Consider the following 21,424-nt stretch of genomic DNA (forward strand, 5'->3'; position numbering starts at 1 on the left):
TTCTCGGCGCTTTACACAATCCAACACTTGCTTGTTAAATTGACGAAATCGCAATCGTAAAGTTTTTCGAATTCGTAAATCGATCGTTCCATTATTGTGGCTACAATTGAGAAGTATTTCGAGAGAGCTCGTACGACATACCGCGTGTATATTCGTTTACTTCTACAACTGCAATCTCCGTTATTCTTTTCTAATTGTCGTCAATGCATTTTACCGGTTACAGGAACCGTAGTGATCGATCGCCTAATCGTCGGCCTAAGATACCGTGGGCAGGCGGAGAGAGGCACTCTATGATTTCATAGCGCACAAACCAATCGGTTTTACTCGAGTAAGAACGCAGCGTGTAATCGCGCGCTAGCTGAACGAAGCATATCGTCATCGTTCGATGCTCGCCCGTTGCTTTCCACGAACGGTTTCCATACCCTGGAAAATCGGGCCGATCGCCTGTCATTACCGGCAATTTGCAAAACTATCGGAACGGAGGAATGCGAATGTAATCCCCGAGCTCCATCCACGCCTCTCTAATGACCGCGCTGTTACGTTTGCGTTTCGCCTTTCGAAAACAACGTTGTCGCTCGTCCATCCATCTTCACGCAAACGTTGTTGTAATGAGTGTAATATCAGCCGCGAACTCTTATCTAACGAACTAAATAATATCCGTACGTACGCCGACGCGAATGAGGTAATAATATGATATAAGTATACCATGTGTATTTCACAGTGTGACGACTTGTTTTCCATAACATTACGTGGTATTCCGCGGTAAATTAAAATACGGTGATAAAACGCAGTTGTCTGCGAAATCTTGCAAAATGATTTGCAACTCTTGACGGGATTACTGTGATCAGGTGATCAGGTGATACGTCACGATAGAATCTCGCGTGGCTGGTCGGATCGAAGATTCGTTTCGCGATACTTCGCTTTTGTTGCGCTTACCTCGCGAAAACATTTTATTCCGACACTAGCTGTTGTTCATATTATAGATAGTCGCGTGATGATTTTTCAAGTTAGAATGCTGATTTACAATGAAACAAGAGACACGGATTAACAGAAAGCGCAAACCTAATTCTCATTATCGTATTGTAGTTGGAGTTTGAAACGCGCGCGTTGACTCGAGCAACAATGTATCTCGGTTGCAACGAAGAAAAGCTGGACCACCTCGGAGCGGAATCGTCGCGCTCGCTCTGAACGAGAGAATCGTCTTCGAAGGCATCGCGCTCGATGCCCGCTCGTGTCAACGATCGTTTAAGTGTCCGGCGTGAACCAGGTGGGTGAACCCATGAAGTGGGACGACATGAATAAGGGACATGAAATAGATAAATGTTGACTGCACTCGCCGTTGCACTTCGTCACGACTCGCTTGTATCACTTATTAATAAAGATAGTCAAGGATCATACATTCGTTTATGACTTTAAATCCAGATTGTATTATCGCATTACTTTAATTGCAATAAGTAAAATATGTAATATATGTACACATCGCTGATGCTTCACCTATTGCGTTCTTTTTTTATATTTATATTTTTTTTCATATCTTTTGTTGTAATTTTGTGAATATACAATAAATTAAATTAAATTAAATTAAAATTGTAATTGCATTACATTATTACACTGAAAAAAAATGTAATATATCCAATAAGATATGTAATTGTGGACTGCCACCTACAGATATACTCAATACAATAATATGCTATTGCAGTATCAACATTGTACTTGCATTAATAGCAAATATTATTGTATTCAGTATTTTATGTAGTTGGCAGCCCGCAATTACATATGTTATTGGCTATGTTACTTTTTTTCTGTATGGTAGTATTTTTCTGCTGTTTTAAAGATCAGGCTAAATAATCTTCCTAATGAAAATAATCGCTCACAGTTTTTCTTATTGCATTAAGTATATTTTTCGAAGTTGTAACACAGTATAAACTCTTATACTTCTTATACTTCTTGATTGTAATTATTAATACATCTATCATAAAAATTTGCATGTCATTCATAAATTATGTTGACTTTCGACTCAAAATCGGGTGCTTTGTTTCTTTTTTTTTTTTTTTCGCAAACATTTGGCTTTACAAAGGGTCTTCACACGTCGGTCGCCCCACCATCACCTGTTTCCTACTCAAACCAACCGATCCGACCGGTCGGAATCGGCCGGTCGTAACTTCGCACTCGGCCCGAGTAGCTTCCCGCTTAACTAAGTCATTGGCTATTTATTATGGTTGACATTCCGACGAAACCCTATATGTCCCCGTGACGTTCTTTTATTTCGATCGAGCCCAGCGGCTCGTGAAAACGAGCTACCGTTTATTCCCGCGTATCCCGGAGATACCTGGGGGCCGTTTGGGAATTAACGCGCTCCCCGGACCCGCTTTGTTCGCGTCGTCCGCGAACCCGCTGAGTTTCAATCGGGAATTCGCGAGGCCCTGCACCTGCGTGCGCGTGAAGAAATGAAAGGACAGGGGTGGAGGGGACTTAAAGGGCCTGCGATTACTCAAAATGCGCAGGGCCCTTAGCGTCCCGCGGGACCGTCGTTCGAAGTCCGTTCGAAATCGATTCGAAGAAACTCGGCGCCGGCGAACGCGCGGCTTTAATTCTATTAAAATTCTTCGCAGCGCGTTCGCGAAAATTTATGCCGGTCGAACAAGGAGTTTTATAATATAGAACCGTTGATGGTCCAGATGAAATACAGCGCGTCACGTTGCGATTGACAATACTGCCACGCAAAATAATGGCTCCTCTAAAAACATTTCGCATTATTGCCTCCATATTTCTAGCACATCGGGCGTTCAGCATAGATTATTTTTATTTCCTCGCTACCCGAAAGAAAAGTGAAATATAGGGTGAAGAAAGAAAAAAGATAAATTACATTTCTCGCCAAATACACCGAAGTGCGTGTTTTAATCAATTCCGTTCGCTATCGTGCGAGATAAAATATTTTTGAAGAAACTTCCCAGATAACACAGAGAGTTCAAAAAGTACTCAATTGTATGTCACCAATTATGAATTTTTCTTGAGAATTATTTTTATAAAAATATAATAAAAATAATTCTTTTCGCATTTCAAAAAGAATTCATAATTGGTGACATACAATACGAGTTCTTTTTGAACTCTCTGTGCTATCTGGGTTCCTGCTTTTTCGCCTGTTACGACTATAGTACTCAATTATCATGGCCTCCCCGTCATTGCCAGTTCCCGCGGGAACATATCGCGACTATAAAATTCACTTCTCCGAGCGTACGGTTCTCTCAACAATCTAAAAAAGTCTGGAAAAAGGCGTCCAGACCCGCCGAATTCGGTCGCGCGTATCGCGGGGCCACCCATCGACCTCGGGCCAGTACAGGCGAACTCAAACAAACTCCGGCGAGTTGAAGATAACAATGTTAGGCGTTAAGCGCGGAGCCGATAGCGGGCCGGGCTTAATCCCGCAGTTATGTTCGGCTGGATACCGGTTTCCCCGCGGTGTATGTAACACATCGGATTTAACGCAAATGTTCGACGGCCGATAGTAAAAATAAATCTCGCCTAACGGCCGTCGATTCCGTCGGTCGACGACACATGGTACTTTCCTCGTTTTAACATCTCATTTAAATTTCTCGCCCGCGAGTGAACGAGCGAGCGAGCGAAGGTGCAAGAAAACAAACGTCGGCAAACAACGGCATCAAGCAGCACGAGGACCATCGTGGACAGATTTACATAAGGACACAGCTGTGCCGCATAAGCGTATCTACCGGAGAAACGGCCGATCTAACTCGCTATATTGTTTTTCAGAACTTATATTGGGGATTTCGATTGTTAAGAATCGAATCGTGCTGTGCACTCTCGAGCGATGCAATAATTTATCCTAATAGCGCGATCGCTTGTCCTCTCGATGTAACACAAAGATTCCAGCGTGGACCGTTAAACCTTAGACTTAGAATAGAAGAATAGTAAGCTCATCTCAATCAAGTATTGGGCTCGGAAGAAGAGAGGAAAAAGCTACAGCGGCGTCTGTTTCGATAGAGAACTCAATAGTCGATATTTTATAATAGACAAATAATTAAATTTTAATTCGTAAATTTACACGATGAAAATAACTCTTGAAGATACGTACATCCAAAGTTGCCTTTTGTCCTCTTAATTGTGAGAGTGGGTAGAACAAAAACACCCAGTTCCCGTTTTATCCCTGTCCGTTGAAAAGGAAATCTTCTCTTTGATTTACGCGACAAATATCGATCTCGAATGGAAGAAGTTCGCCGCGACGAAGTTTTACAGCCACGACGAAGTTCGCGGGATCGCAGATTTACCACGCACACCCTCTCGGTCCGCGCCCGTACACACGCACACGCGTCCGCATTTTGCCGTGTGTCCGCCGGAGGAGAGCCCGATTCATGCCGCCGTTTGCCGGAGTTTATTTGGGAATGGCGGCCCGTTTCCGTGGGTGAATTGCAGCGAGTCCGACCGTAAATTTCGCGCCGCGTAGGATCTTCGTGGGCGATTATTCGCCGCGGGCGTCCAAGATACGCGATGATGAAACCGAACACCATCGGGTCTCTCGGTTCGGAGACGGTCTGACCGGGCCCCGGGAGAGCGGAGGGCCACGGCCGTTTCCAGAATTCCGATGGGACACCTCACCTGGGCCGGGCCGATACGCGGTGTACAACGGGTTTTTTTTTTTTTCCGGGCCTCACCTCGGGCCCGGACCTGCGCTCACCCGGACTACGTATTTCACTACAACACCATCGAAATGTCAATTACGCCCTTCCGGTAGCCGGTGCCGTAGAACAAGATAAATACAGGATAATCTGTCAAATTTAGTTCCATAGAAGAAGCCAAAAAGTCGGCCGTGTACTATTTGTGGATCGATCAAATCCCGTAAAACAAATTGTTGTAAAAATGCATCTATAACGTCGATATAAGATATCTTGTCCTTTGCGTAATCGTTTTTTAAAAATAAACTATAATAAAATATATATTTTACTGCAAGTATAACTCTCGTATTTTCTGACTTTATAAATTGTTACAAATTATATGTTGTAAATTCAGGTATACCCCTACTCAACAATTAAATGTTAGTATCCACGTAATAATCTTTCCATTAAGAACACGATAACGTAATACGTGTCTCAATGTTTGCTTCGATCAGTCACATAGATTTCACGAATGTATTTTGTATATATCTCTAATATAAATATGTATGTATCTTCCTCCCTTCATAGCCATCGACTCGTCACGCAAAGTGAACAGAATCGATTTTCAAAGATTGAGCCTCGATAAAGCTAAATTTGTGAGCATTCCTAGTCACGACTCGGATTTCATTGACATGTAACGAACGTTAAATAATTCATTAGCGTAGCGGCAACAATTTATGCGCGGGGCACGAGTAGTTTCGGATCTTGTTGTTTTGCCCGCCGTCATTTCATCTAATGGACCAGCCCGAAGCTGGCCGATTAATCGAAAAATTTGTGATTCTAAGCAAAGTTCGCGCTTGACGCGCGTGTAACATTCCCGATTAGGCGTGACATGTGTTTTTGAATAATGCAGCGTTTCTTATCTCGCCCGAGAGTAACTTCCGCCTAATGTTTCTGCTTAAGTCAATCAATACCCGATGAAGTCTATTTCGATATTGAATCACAATGAATTGGCGGGCTTATCCTTCATCTATCACCATGTAAAAGTAACAGACACGCGCGTATATAAATTGCTGAAATGTACACCTCACCCATATATCTGAATCGATTATTTCGACAAGATAACACGTGCTGACAAGCAAGTTTACAGAAAAAGAGAAACCTTCTTATCAGAAAGAATATAAACGTTTTCGTATATTTCTCGAAATGCGAAATAGATATCTTAATTGTAAATTTAAAAAATTTTTTCTACATAAATAAAATTTTCACTTGATATAGAATTAATTCAAATAATGTTTAATTATTATTAACCCTTACTCATAATAATCGATTCACGAGTTGCTCTCGCTTATTCGTATGCATCTAGCATAATTGATTTCCATTACAACACACATCACATTAGATATAATATGTTATTTCGAATACCATTGTCGCGCAAAACGAGTTTCTAAAGCGACGAAATGCTGCGGCCACGCGACTCATCTCTCGCATAAAATATTCGCGGCTGATTATTTCACGAGAATGAATTTCGTCGATTTAGACAATCGCATTGTTTACAATTCCATTCACGCCGGTGCGCGTTAAATAATTCATTAATGCCGATATAATTTACGGTCGTTATCCGAACCACGAAAACGTTGCCGTCGAATTTGCTACAATCCAATCTCCATTATCAGATGCATAATCAGATATTCCGTGTACGATTTCGAAGAATCAACTATAAATCGAAAATATCGCTATAGCGCGCCTAATTTTGATCATCATCACAGGAAAACCTTAAGTATTGATCTTTTAGATAATTTTTTATAAATATATTATTTTTACACACCGGACAATTAAAAATATTAAATTCGGGTACATTGCATTATCTCAAAATATGTGTATTATCATGAATATCGATAGATTGGAATGATCAAACTCTATGTTATCAATTTTAACAAATAATTAATCGAACAAATCATATCATTATATGCACATGTAGCATAATTTTGAAAATATTGCGATGAAATAATAACAAACCCTATGAATTTGTTAAAATTAAATTGATAAGACTCTTAATTTAACAATTCATGTAATATTAAGTCACAAAAAATCTTTTTACAATATGAAAAACACAGTAAATTTTCTTGCTACAAAAAATCATTTATTTTGCTTACGATATAAATGAGATCCGTTTATAATACAGGAGAGAGTTGTTGATTACTTGAAAAAAAAAATTGTTCACACATATATAAAATACCGCAAAATTGTTAGCAATAACGATGCACTTATATCATAATAATAACAATTCTTATTACACTCTTTTACTCTTTTACCGTAACGATAATAATTCCTTTATCGTGTACAGTAATTTCCGTGCATATCGCAGGACTCTCTAGTGGCTATTTAAGTTGATTTACCTTCCATTTATGAAATATAGCTATCCAAATGTGCGCGACGGATTACGGAGTGACTTCACCGCGCTAACTCCCGCTTCGGACACCTTTTTCGATCATTAAAAGAAACGAAAGTGACGGGCCATTATCCCGTTTCCCCACAAAAACGATCCGCTTTCGTCCCCAGTTACGAGCCGCGGCCCTCGCCGGTCATTTATCTCGATAATGACAGTTCGGAACAATTTCTATATTAGAGGGCCTCATTAGAGCACCGCGCCAGCTTGTAATTTACCTCGTCGACATTTTTACGTCCGCCAAATGCGCGAATTAAAACGGAACGACGAGCATGTTCCTACGCTCGTCGCGCCTTAGCATTCAACCCTTTGCTTAATGGTGAATATCTTTTTAAGACAAAAAAATTCCAGATGTTGGCTGGTTTGCTCTTTTGAGTAAAAATAAAGCAGCAAAACGATTCTCGAAACAGCAGTCTGTGCTATAAGTTTGATCATCATGAAAATATTTCCATTAATATTGTCAATCTCCATTTTATATTTGTGAAACTTTAGCAATGTAGTGTTACAGCGGTGTAATAAAACTAATAAAGTTTATAAAATTTTAATTCCTAAATTATTATATAATTATTTTATCTCCTACTCGTGTTATTGTAATTATTTGCGCTCCAACGAGATATTATCGGTGCAACATTACCCGTGTTGAATTTTTTGCGATAATACCGAGCAGAATAAGATACTTTATACAGTTCACATTGACAATTGCCGGCTCGCAGGTAATCATAGTCCAAGTTTCGACGTGCGTCATCGGCGCTTCCGGAATTAATACTTAAACGCGAGAAGACGTCAAGCGAGAAAACTTTCCACGCAATTCACGCTCCGTCGAGGAGGTTGTCGCCGTATTTTATTTCCCGGTACTGGGACATGTCTCGTTCGTTTCTCAAGAGCTTCGCTGACGATCTTAGAATCAACTATATAAGCGTCTGAAAAATTCATTCTCGCGTTGACATTTCGACGACGCATATATAAAAAGAACATACACGGTAATTGCAAAGTAATTATCTTTTTTCGCCTAAGTAAAAAAAAAGTTTAGACACTGGAGAGAGAAAAAGACTTTTATTTTTAGATAAATTACTTGCATCATTATTATTGCATAATGATATAGAATAATTTGCGAATACGATTATTTGTGAATGTTATAAAACTATGTTAAAGTACTTAAACTAGGCACGTGGTATTATAATTTTCACCGTTTTACATATCTTGCAATTGCCGACACGGCGCACGCAGTGATGGCGCCGAGACACTTTAAAAGGATCGGAATACGGGGAGTGCGCGATAAATGTTAATAGTCGAAAATTAATTGGCAAGTTTTTAACGGGGCAATAAAAATAATGAGCCATGACGGCAGACAGGTAGGCCGAGGATACAAAGCAAAAATCGCGCAATAGACCGGCCGCTCCATTTTCGTCGGGAATGGCCGCATTAAACGTTATGGATGGCCGTACCGAAAGGGGTGAGCGATTTTTCTTCGAGTTAATGCGCCATGGTAAGAGAGGTGCGCCGCGCGTAGAGAGTTATGACTCGCGCAATATCATACCGGACCGGCGACGATGCACCCGCGAGAGGCGCGATAACAATAAACGTAATAATGTAATGAAGCTGCTGTCCGTTAATGCAGAACGAAGACCTCGAATATCGACAAGAGAACTCGAGCGACAAGTGTGTCGATTCGAGTGACTTGTCGCTTTAATAATTAATGTTCTAGAGTTCGATTTATATTTAACTCTAAATATTATCATAGAACACATTGTGTTGTTAAGTGTTATGTTATTACATTGCGTTATAAATAGACAGGCTATATATACGCGAAACTAATTATAAAAGCAAAATAATGAATGATTATAAACGTAGAATATAAGAAATAAAGTTGCCTACCGATTTTGGGGATTATGCTTTTTGAGAAAGTTTGATTTTTATTTTAGATGGCCGCACGCGTCTTGGCCTTCAAGGTATTTTCTAAACAGTTCTAAAGTTAAAGTTATGATATTAATTATAGCGACAGAGAGGAATAATCGCGCGTTGATATACCGATGTGAAACGTCAATTATGCGACTGTTGACTAACGAGTTCTCGCGAGCCAAGAGAATGGCGTGAATTTATATCACGAAATTTTCGGGAAAATAAATGTGATCAAATTTAGAATTAATATTACTGAAATGTAAGCTGCACAATCATATTTAACACCTTGAATACTGGTGGAGCAAATTGCTGTCTTGTATGAAAAGATTTTGACACGTGTATTAATGAATATCATTGCTCAAAATTAAATGTTAATGTAGTTTAATTAAAATAACGTGCCTGAGACAATCAAACTCAAAATCATAAAATATGCAAATTCAATTACAAAAAATTATTTATGTCTTAATATTTAAGATAATTCTACATTGTGTATACTTCTCTCCATATTATTTATTATGTAATAAAAATAGAAATATTACTTATTCAAATAATTGAAAAGACAGCAATAAAATGTGAAATATTCGATGTGTCACATGTAACACATGATTTACTTAAACAAAAGAAAGATATTAATTCAGGTAACAGTAATGATGCAATGTATTGATATATTGAGAGGCTTTCGAAGCTAATTAATTCTTATCAACAAAGCGCGCGTAATTAAGATGCTGGTATAATTTACATGGATGCCCTCGTACTGTTGATTGCGAAAGGATTTAATGAAATTTTCAAAAATTATTTGCAGCAATATACAATGACTTGCATGAAGAAACTTGTGCTCACGCACATAATTTATAATAATTTTCATCAGAATACAAATAAAAATATAAGTACCGTCCACATACACATATAAAGTTTCAAATTATTATTTGTACTTACATTTTAACATATATTTAATTTATATTTTAAATTTAATGCAAATCAAATAACTACAGTTACAAAAATTTAGATGTTTGGAATTAATTTAATGTATACTTATTAATTAAAAATAGGAAAAATAAAACAAATGTTAAAGCATCGAATATATTCGTAGATGTATAATCGTTCAAGAATGAATGACAAAATTGACAATTGATTTTCCCTCTGATGAGAAAAGAAATTTGAGAAAATATCGAAAATGTATATTCAAACAAAGACAAGAATATCATTAATGGATGTGAGGTTATTATTTTCCCACATTCTTAGGTTTCATCTTTAGAAGGTAAGAGGTCTATATTTTTGAAATCTTGAAAGCTATTAGCTTTTCTTCGAACAAGATTTATTATACGTCATTGTATTTCTCGCCTCAAAATATGGCACTGTTTCAACGCTACACTGTAGTGATTTTCTATCCCATAAAGATTAATGGAAATACTATAAATTACTTTCGAATCCTAAATAATGTCTTTCCGCTACTGGCGTTACTTTCACGTTCTCTACGCTCACTCTCTACAACAAACTACTCCCAAATTCGTCACGCTCCATAAGATCTACCCCAGAATCCCCAGTCCGACCATTAACTTCAAAAAAAGCTCACCGTGCTGATGCAGTTTGCCACCTCCGACGGCCTGCTGCTGAGAATGTTTATGGTGATGTGATTGCTGTGGCTGTTGCTGTTGTTGCTGTTGTTGCTGTTGTTGCTGTTGCTGCTGCTGCTGCTGCTGCTGCTGACGGGAGTCCCGCGCCATGATCGCAGCGATACTGAAGTCGGTCGCGCATTGACGGTTTGAGTTACAATTATTATTAAGATTGTTCAGGAGGCTACTGTTCGGCGACGGGCTCGAGCTCTCGTCGCCGTCATCGCCGGCGCACCCGGACAATCCGGTGGGTACCGCGGGGGCGGCGGTGCCCTCGCCTTGCATCTTCCTGGCTAGGTAGAGGTGATGTCGGGATTCCTCGTCGTCCTCCTCGCTGCCGGCTCCTCCGGCACCACCGCCACCACCGCCGCCGCCTCCGCCACCACCGCCGCCACCGTCGCCGAACGAGGTCAGTGTCAGTCCGTTTCTCTTCCTACCGGCGAGGCCTCGCGACTCCAGCAACATCACCTCGCGCGCTGCTTCCTGGGCCACGTGGGGTCTATCGATAAACTAGTCGAGGCGCGTCTCGAGGCGGATCCGCTTGACGTCGCGACGTCGCTACGGGCGTCGTGCGTCACAACGATCCCAGTGATCGCGACGCTGCTGATGATCGCCGTCCGGGAGATAGTGTGCGTTTCTAATCACGATACGCGAGCACCGCAGAAGCGGCATCAGCATCGTCTCCTGCGGTCGCGCGAGTCAGCACCGACTCCCCGCTGTCGGCATGCGAGCGTATATACGGCGTGCGAGGAGATGACAGCGCGCGTGTACGCACGTGCGCGCGGACGAACGTGGGCCTGCGAGCGGAATCGGGCACGGATTGGTCGGTCACGATCGCCGCGTTTGTTGCGCGGCCAATGGAGTACGGCGAAACGTTGGAACAGCTCAGGGTCTTTTATCGGAGCACAACACTAGAACTACGTCAAATGGCTAGCGGTGACGTTTAGCGACCGGCGGGGGCAGTGATGATCCGAAGTAATCGACGTCGGTGAACTATATACGGCAGAAGAAGCACTCCGTCAACGACGCGGAACTTGAGGAAAAGTTACGTCGTCGCGGACACACCAATCGCTCCTGTTTCGCGCGCGCGAAAAACCGGAGTGGCTTGATGTGTATCGTTTACACTCCAGGCCGCGCGAGCGAAACGTGGCGCGGACAGAGCAGGGAACGACAGACCGACCGGTTACCCGACAGACTGACCCGCGCCACTGCCGGTCGCCTCTTCGTTTCGACCCCCATCCCCCCCTCCCCAAAGCGATTGCGTTCGGTCGGACGAGCTGAAGGGACGGTAAAACACGAGCGGGAACGAGAGGAGAGAGCACCCGGCGGGTGTCGATGGGCGGTTCCTTGGCACGCTCCACCTCTACGATCAGCACCCAGCTCCGCCTGCAGGCTCTCTCTCCCGCACGCAACCCAACTCGAGGTTCGCCTAAACGTTATTACCGCGTCGTTCTTGCTCTTGACTCTGCTCTCGTCCCTCTCTTTCTCTCGCGCCCATGTCAGACCGAAACTGCCAACCGGGAGCCGACGATACATACAAACATGCACGAGCGTCCACAGGAGGAGTCTCTCTCTCGGTCAGCCGGTGGTGGTCGTCGCCGCCGTCGTCCTCGTCGTCGTCTTCGTCATCATCGTAGTCGTCATCGTAGTCGTCGCTGCTCACCCAGGTCGTCTCTCCTCGTTTCACGTCGCTTTTTTCCACACTGTCTCTCTCTTCCCATCCCTCCCTCCTCCTCTCTCTCTCTCTCTCTCTCTTGCGCGCGCGCGCGTCCTTGTCCCTTCTTCCTCACGCTTCTTCCTTTTGCCCTCTCCTCTTCCCGCCCCTCCCAAGCGTGGCAACCCGCCCCGCTCGTCGCGCTCGCACGCTCGACGTCCACACGTACAGAACGAGGCAGGGTGGCGGTATTATGGTCTCGTACGCGCCATCCAGCCACGGCAGCTGCCATTTTTTCTTACGAGAGGGGGGCAATTGCTGACAGGGACCGCTTTCCTCCGCGCTAGTATGCCGCGAGTCTCTCGCCTCTCTTTCTCTCTCTCGCCTTTTCTGCACCCCTCTCCTTCTCTCTTCCTCTCTCGCGCTCCGCCGCTCTCTCGAGCGCAATTTATTGTTTTACTGGCGGAGCTTTAAACACGACCGAACGACGGTGGCGGCGGCTTCAGCGTCAGCGTCAGCGGCGGTCGCGGCTAACGCAGGTGGGTGGTTAGCTCGCTGCTGGCTGGCTGGCTGGCTGGGCGGTGGTGGGTGGCGGTTGCTCTGGTGGCTCGTCTCGGCTGGGTTCGTCGGAATAGGGGCGTGGGAGTATATCGTCGTACACACTTCTCTGGGAAATCCCGTCAACGTCTACTACCGCGACTATGCCACACTTCGCCGATCGCGCTCTTATTATTTCCCATCCCGCTTTCCCACTGCATAATTCTCTCTATCTTTCCAATTTCGTTCAGTCTGATCTGTCTTTCAACGTTTGCGGATATGATCGCGCGTTGCACTTTGCTGATCTCACAGCAATTAAGAAGAGTCAGTTTTTTTTTTATCGATCACTGTACGTCATCTTTGTCCTCTTGGAATAATATACGTTTTCTTAAAGTAAGTGATGATATAGTGTGTAGAATTTTTTTCTGTATTTTGTATATTTATATCCTTTCTCTCTTGTGCGACTATATCTTTTTATTTGAAAAATTATTACAATTTTTATAATCTTTATGTAAGTATATATTTATAATATATAATCTGTCTATAAAAGAAGATAAAAGAGTACTGTTAAAAATAATTATAAGAAATATAATCTCACATTTCATTAATACAAGCGCACACCTAAAAAAGTATGTAAATGTATATGATTTTAGTATAATACTATTTATGAATGTGCTGCGTACTGAGCTCGATTTAATTGTGAGTTGAAGATCTGGAAATTCACTGAGGAGCTGTCATTCTTAATTTATTGGATTTATATCCTCGCTTCGCGAATATAGTTTTAATTTTGATTTCTCGTCATCGTTATTTGCCCGTTATTTCTCAGGAAGCGAGAAGTGGAACGTAAGAAGTAAGAAAATTCGAATGAAGATCTTCGCTAATCGCCAAGTCGCATCGATCGCAATCCAGCGGAGGATCATGGTGGAGCTTCGCGTCTTCGTTCACGGAGGACCCTCGAAATCTCCTTTTATCCCTCCCCTTCACGATTCGCCGCGCTATTAACGTCGTTATTGCCATTTGTCGAGGAACCGGGAAGTACGCGTGCGCCAGCAGCTGCAATACCGAACTAGCTTTTTCCGCTGGGCGATTCTCCGACAGAAGTATTACGGTAGAAATAACGTTATCCTCAGCCCGGAACGAGCATCGAAGATGAATGGGGGGTTGGAGCTCGCTTACCCTGCATCGCCGGCGCTTTTCCTCTGTCCCTCCCCTCCCTCTCTCCTCCTTTGCCAGCACCCTCGGGATATTATTTCGTCGAATATCTCGCGAGTCATTTCGAACGCGGCATTTCGCTGGAGATAAGTCTTGGCTTTAACCGGGTTCGAATCCCCGTAAAAAAAAAAACCTCGAAACCGTAAAATCTCGCGTACGAAGCAACGCCGTTCTATTTTTCTATCTCACGATTAAATCGTCAATTGTAATTGAATTGAGTTTCGGGAAAGAAATAATAAAATGTACAATGTATTAAATTGTTGTTGTACACGTGACAATGTAGTATTTCGTAATTTGTGATATTTCGAGTGAAAGGTTTTTCTTTTTAATAAAACCATCTAAAAGAAATAAAAGATTAAAAAAAAGTTCCCCGCACCCTTGGCTCTCGTACGAAATTTCTCATCACGAAACGCGAGCATCATGTTTCCCCAAAACGTTGCAAATCTTCAAATTATCGGTTGCAATAAAAAGAATTGATATAGCGCCGGTAATCTCTCTCTCTCTCGCGGTCAAGCGCGGCGGTGCGAAAACACAAAATTACCACTGCAACTACGCAAAATAATTAACGTCGCGCTAAGGCGGTACGAAGGCGGTTAACGAAGAGGAGCGGCGTGCTCGAAAATAAGAAGGTATTCGGCGCGCAGGCGGAGGCATATTACCCCGGATATTATTATAATAAAGCAGGAAATTACCTCGTGTGATAAATGCGCGGGTAGCGATGCGGCCTCGTAAATTATATCATCAGCGGATTATCGTAATTACACAGCGCGGCATATCGCGAGTGAAACAACGCGCAATGCCGTTGTGTTGTTGCTGCCGTCCCGGGGAGGAGGGGGAAGGAGGGGGCGGGAACGCAGAGGGGAGAGAGAGAGAGAGAGCGAGAGAGGTATGAAAATCTCGCGATTCGCGCGATGCGTTCTGCTATTATCCCGCGGGTGGTAAACGTAATCGTTCGCGCACAAATTGCGAGCCGTGCGAAACAGTTAATCGAGGCGTGACGCGATTCGGCGGCCCGATACATTTATGCGCGATCGGATATATCGATCCTGCCTTTTATATCCCGGCGACCGGAAGCGGCGGACGCGCATTCTCGCGCTTATCGTGTTATCGGTCCTGACTTTCGGCGAGGTTTGCGCCCAATTCGCGGGCGGTCGCGTCTGCGGCGCGATATCGAGTTAATTCAATTAATCGATCCGGGCGCGCCATCGAGGCGTCGGGAAATCGCTAATTTCGGCGCGCAAAAACGCGAGAATAAAGCACCTAAAAAAATTCCCACTCTGGTGATCTGTCGGCCGTAACTTTTTTTACGTTAAGTATCTTGACAATTGAGCTGTAAAAATAAAATCTTTATATGATACGGAATAAAAATTAATAAAGATTCGTGACTTCGTCATGTTGTCTACTACCAATAAATTTGCCACGTTCCTTTAATGTGCATGGAATAAAAAATGTAACAAATTGTGACACCTGTTTTTCTATAAGATCTTGACGAGTAAAAAGAAAGTGAAAGATGGCTTTAATTAGCGCAATAGAAGTCTTGTTGGGTTTAATAAGCATTGAAGCCGCGTGTCTTGTTTCCTTAACGAAGTCGCCCGATTTAATTATTGCCAGACCGCGGCGAAGAATAGTGATTCTCTATTCGCAATTAGCATACTACGCAACACGTGCGGGGGCAAATCGAAACCCGCCACGCCGATCCGATCTTCGCGGACACCCAGTAATTAGACATGCCTGCGAAAGGCGACGCGCAACGCGCGACCGGTGTCAATTAGCGGTGGTAACGACGTGAGCGGTTAACTAATTATATGCGCGGTATATGCACTTTTATGTCCGCCGAACGATCGAGCTGCACGATCAAGATCGAACGGGAGACCTTAATTAATCACACGCTTTCTCGGCCTTTCGTGTTGTGACTACTGTATATTCTCGCATCGACAATTAACGCCCTATAATTGAAAGATTCTGGCCCTACCTTCTGGGCTTTAAAATTTTCAAAATGTGTAATAAAAACACGAGAAATATGAAATTTGTTTCAGTGCAGAAAGGGTTCTGTCGATTAACTTGAAGGATTAATGAGAAAAACATATTGTCCGAAATTACACTCTCGGCGAGTGCCGTGCGAAATTTTTCAGCCGCCATTCTCACGCGAGAGACCGTCCGACTTTTCGACGAGTTAATTTCATTTACGCCCGTTCGTCAACACACCGTTTACGCTGCGCCGCGCCGCGCCGGCAGGCCGGACGGGCGCGTAAACGCAGCGTCTTGCGAGCTTCTAAAAAGCCACGGCCTTACCGTGTATCAAAGAGAACGCCGCCGTGCCGCTTCCGGTCGTTCGGCTCTTCCGCCCACTGCCGTGGCTTTTTCGTCCCGAATAATCTGCCGCCGCCGCACGGCGGCGGTTATTGCCTACATTACGATCAGGTGAACCCGTTTAATACTCGTAGACCAGCGAAAACCACTTCAAAGGACCGCGTTCGAAACAGACGCGTTCCGGCGCGACCTTTGTAACTTTATGTATCTTCAGCGCCGTATGGTAAAAAAGATCTCTCTCGATCCCGGCACGGTGCCATGAGCCGGATAAATTTGGTCGGCGAATAATGGATAATGAAAATTGAATTTAATACTTCTACGAAACTAAGGGAATATCAAAGATGGGATTAAATAAAAACTCGAGATTAGATTTTTTTTTCGTATGGCCTCAAAAGATACTAGAATATGTGAATTTTCTAATATTATTAGAATCCATATAAAAAGTATATCATTTAAAATTAATTGATCTTCTGTTCCAATAAGTATGTTTTAATTGACTACATATTCTTGTAAGTGTAATTGAATTTTGTATAAATCTAGATTTAGAATGAAAAAATTATTATTATTGACAATTATGTAAAGTATTTCTCATGCTTTTGTCATACATTTCGAAATTTTTGAACTTAGAGAGACGGGCAATTCAATTACAGAACGTCAATCGTCGACAGAAATAAAATCACAAGAGGCATATAATTAAAGTCTCTCATTTTTAATTTATAATATATTATTTTATCTCTCTTTGAGGAATTGTAACATATATCCCTTCACCCACATAGAAATAAATATAGATTAAGCAATCGCTCTCCGAAGACTCCTGCTACCTTAGCCGATTTAATCGAAAGTAATTCATCATGTTGGAATGCGCGTAATAATAATGACAAGGGCAGAATGCATGGCTCATTACATCTATGTAATATCTGCGTATACGGGCGGCCCAGATCTACTCCGCACAATCTTCCAACCTGAGCCAAGAAAATAAGTGATTTAATCATGCTTAAACGTCACGTAGACAATAAGGTAGGAAAAATTACATATACGCATAATATTTTATAATATACCGTATAGGCATAACCTACGCTTTTTATACGCACAAATATAATGGGCGCAGATTAATGCTTCGCGATTCTACACGTCGTATCGTTCTCTAGACGTAGCGCGATTTATATTCGCACGAACATGCCGTGAAACGAGCAATTATTGTTATAGCCATTTTGTGCTGCACCGATTAATACCAAGTTTCACAAGCGTATCGATCCCGCAAAATTGATTTGCGCTCAGCAATCGTCGTTAGGAAATAACTTTTCGCTATATTACGATCTGCTGAGTCCTCGCGTGATTTATGTGCTACTCATTTTGTTTTACGTATGGGCGATTTCAAGCAATTAATATTTACAGTGTATATTCAAGATCGTTATCACTCTTATCAATCCAGAACTCGCGGGATTGTTAATAATCGAAGTCTTTTTTGCGTACACAGACTGGAATTGTCATAAATAGTTTTCGATCGGTTTTACTGGCGTACTTTTATATACAGAATATTTTCTGTAACTCGGTCATTTAGTTTAGATATTATCGACATTGTTTTAATGGGACGTAGTAATGTATTTTATAAAGAAATATAATTTATAAAAAAACCAAATTCAACATGTTGATAAATCCTAGAATGATATATACGTATTACATTTGACACTCGAGGAAATAAATTACTTCTAATTGACGTAATATAAAATTGTTTATACATTTTTCACAATTTATATATAATTTAGAGGTTTTCATAAACACAAATAACCTAACTTCAAATGTGACTTTTTACGTTTAAGATAATCTTAGGATTAACTAACTGTGAATTTTTTAAAATAAACTTTACATTACTACGTTAATAAAAATAACCCATTACATTTTTTAAAAAAATATCAAAATCTCGTAAAATAACAAATGTAAAAGAAAACTATCTATTAGAATATTTACTCCTTCGAGATGAACAATTTTTTTTCTTTAGTACTTTTTCGTGTCACTAAAAACAACAGAAATAATATTCTAATAATTGAGCTATTTTAATGATGATTATGAGAAACTACACCGCTATGTATCACTATATATAAAAACACAGATAAATCAATATACTCCGTTCCTGTGATTTTTAACGAAAGATTCGGCATTTGGAGGAGAGGAGAGGGCATTAATCGTCTAACAGGAGATCCTCGACTGTAAAAAGGATGTCCCAAATCGGTCAATCACAGAGGATAGGCGTTTCTTTCTCTCGACTATAGGCCGATGGACCTCCCAATGAACTTTCGGGATTGCCACAGGCAGTCGACGGGGTTGCTGCTTCGTTTAGGGGAGCCTGTGTAATCTGCTTAGCCGTGACGCTGATCCGGACAAATCGCCGCGCGGTTACGCGGCACTTATTCCCATCTTTTGATGCTCCTTTGCTCTCCCGTTTCTCCTGTGCATCATGGACCCACACTGAATCTGATCGATGCACGCGCGTCGAGTCTCCACCATCAAATCGACAAAAAAAAAAGAATGCGACCCATCGATCTTAACTTTGTAGCGGACGTACGCATGACGACAGTCATCTACTGTGTTTTATGCGAGTAAATCTTTTTTCTTCAGCAAACTCTTCACGAGACCATATTGCGTTTATTATTTAACATTTTATGTACGCCATTATCGATACGTAAAATTATTTGCATTGATTATTGTTATTGAGTATTGTTATTTTAATATTAACAAAATTTTGTATTTGGAGAAATAAAATGCAAAATGTTTCAATTATACTTTTTGCATGATATTATAATATGATTTGCAATATAGGTACTGTAATGGATATTTCATTAAAAACATGATTTTAATATCATACCTTTTATCAGTTAATATTTCTGTCGAAATTTATATAGCTTTCCTCTCTTTTCTCATCTTCTTTTTTCGAAAAAGTATAGTCTGACACAATAATAATTTATAATAATTATTAAATTGATGACATTGTAAAACAAGAAGTTTTAAAAGTATTGATCAACGGATATTAATGAAATAAATACAAGTGAATCAAATTTAAAGCTGCACCAAAGAGTGCAACAAGATCCTTCGTTTTGATTGGACAAACAAATGCTGCGAGGCATTTGTAGTGTCAAATCGACCGCACCCAAAAATGTCAGCTAAGCTGTGAAGGAACGGCGACCATGAGTGTTGGAGCTCATCAGATATCGCGGAAATATCAGTATGAGAAGAGGAACGGCGCAAAACAATGCCCCGGTCGGTAATAATGGCGATGCTATTAAGTACCGTCCGTGTCATTAAGGTAAGTGCTCTTTACCTTTTCTTACCGTTTTTTATTCCCATCGAGCGTGACGCGCGAATTAACCACGGTATTCGAGTATCTTCGCAATATTATCTCCCGAGATAACACCCATCGGTCCTTACAAGAAACACCGGCTGCTTTTCAACGAAATAATTTATTAATCCGGGGGGAGGATCTCGCCGACGGAATATAAGTGACTTTTTGCCTCGTCCGTACGGATAAATAAATGCATACGCTTGTACAGTGAAAAAAAAATTTTTTCTCAATTCTAAAGTGTTTTACTCTTCTCAGCACAAAACACTTGCTTTAAATAATTATTAGGTATAAGTTTATATAAAAATCTAGTGTACAGTTGCTAATTTTGATGGAATAATAGTGAAACACTGGATCTTGTATTTCTCATACAATTCTCAATGAGATATTACATATGATACAACACAGCTCACTGATGCGAGTCGCAAATCAATTGAGTTGAAAATGACAGCAATCGGTAAAATGGTGCGTTTAGGGGTTGTAAAGCAATTTCGTAAAGACGTGAGGGAAGGTAGCGTGTCGTGACAAAGGACCATTGTCCATATCCTTCGAGCATGATTGACATCTGTTATACAACGAAACTCGGACGACTCCGAAAGTGGCTCGGTTAAGCTTGCGGTTTTGGCGCAGCCGTGCCCGTTTACGTCGGGCTTATAATGCCGACCACGTGGCAGTCGTAGCGCGATATTTAATATCGCAAAACGAGAGAACAACGATCGGCATCGGAACAGTGGGCCAAACAAGATCACATGACGGGCCCGCAATGGGCCAAACAACGTCGCCTTTGACGGCTGTGCCGACCGTGCTCGCACAGACAAATATATAATTGGTAAAACGGCGACGAAGATTTTAAAAAGAATTTCACTTTTTCTCTCGTATCTCTCGAGTCTAGTAAATGCGCGTGAAATTGCACAATATGGTATAAATGTGCTTACTCTTAAGCTATAATTATTACGAAATTAAACGATTTCAATGCGTTATATCCGAGTAAATATGCCTTCGCATTATTTACTTGATAAATTTTCATAACAGAATTTTCATATGCTTATAAAGTAATATACGAGGATGTAAAAGCAAATATTACAAGATTAAAATGTAAAGGCAAATATTAAAAGATTAAAATGTCAGGATTATGTTACTATAAAAATTGTAGAAAATTCATATTTAATAAATACGTGTAAAAATTTGAAGATTCAGGAATGCTAAGAATCAAAATTTAAAAAAGGTCTCGGATGCTAAAATACGAGGAGCCAAATACATATAAAAACTTCACGGATCAACGGCTGAAGAAATTCGTAACTCCGGGGAGCTAAAGATAGTTTTGTTACCGTCACGGTGGAGGAGGTCTGTTTCTCTTGTTTGCTCACTATTTCGAAGCTTCGCTGTACCGAGATTCGAGCGTAATTCGATTTTCTTTATGCCGGCAGCAGACAACCGTACGGTTCACCGCATCCCCTCGGTCGCCATAGCGACCATCTCGAAAAGACAGCGGCTTAATTAAAAGCTGATTCGTTCTCCACCTTGCCAATTTTCTTAGCGGATACCGCTTGAAACCACTTAATCGCCCGACCGCAGAAGTGCCACCAATTTGCCGGGTATACAGCGCGTCTGTTCGAAGATCCTCGAGGGATGGAAGAAGACTAGAGAAAGAGATGGGTGGCATGGGAAGGGGGGCGGGCGGAGGTAGGAGTCGAAAGGAACGGAACGATCGCAGTTGGCACCCAGAACCTCCGAACTAATCCTGGAATCAATCGAGAGGCACGAACGTCTATTAAGTCGCGATTATCCGAAGTCACCTCAGCTGCTGGA

At 41.7% G+C, this 21,424-nt stretch overlaps 1 protein-coding gene and 1 long non-coding RNA gene across 3 annotated transcripts in view; one reads left to right on the plus strand and one right to left on the minus strand.

Moving 5' to 3' along the window:
* Nucleotides 1–11,947, minus strand: part of LOC105834493 (T-box protein H15) — a 50,933-nt gene extending 38,986 nt beyond the window's left edge. Inside the window, exon 1 of one of the 2 annotated variants that reach the window (XM_036283251.1) lies at nucleotides 10,529–11,947. In XM_036283251.1, coding sequence (XP_036139144.1) covers nucleotides 10,529–11,033 — 505 coding nt within the window. In that variant the 5' untranslated portion in view covers nucleotides 11,034–11,947. The remainder of the gene's footprint in view (nucleotides 1–10,528) is intronic. The other variant, XM_036283255.1, reaches the window with a different exon arrangement.
* A 926-nt stretch (nucleotides 11,948–12,873) lies between these two features.
* On the plus strand, nucleotides 12,874–14,315 carry LOC118644556. Its single transcript, XR_004962327.1, has 2 exons — nucleotides 12,874–13,152; nucleotides 13,586–14,315. It is a non-coding gene; the product is annotated as an uncharacterized LOC118644556 (long non-coding RNA).
* The last annotated feature ends 7,109 nt before the right edge of the window (nucleotides 14,316–21,424 follow it).

This window comes from Monomorium pharaonis, chromosome 1 (assembly GCF_013373865.1).
Source record: "Monomorium pharaonis isolate MP-MQ-018 chromosome 1, ASM1337386v2, whole genome shotgun sequence".
In the NCBI taxonomy this organism is placed as follows: domain Eukaryota; kingdom Metazoa; phylum Arthropoda; class Insecta; order Hymenoptera; family Formicidae; genus Monomorium; species Monomorium pharaonis.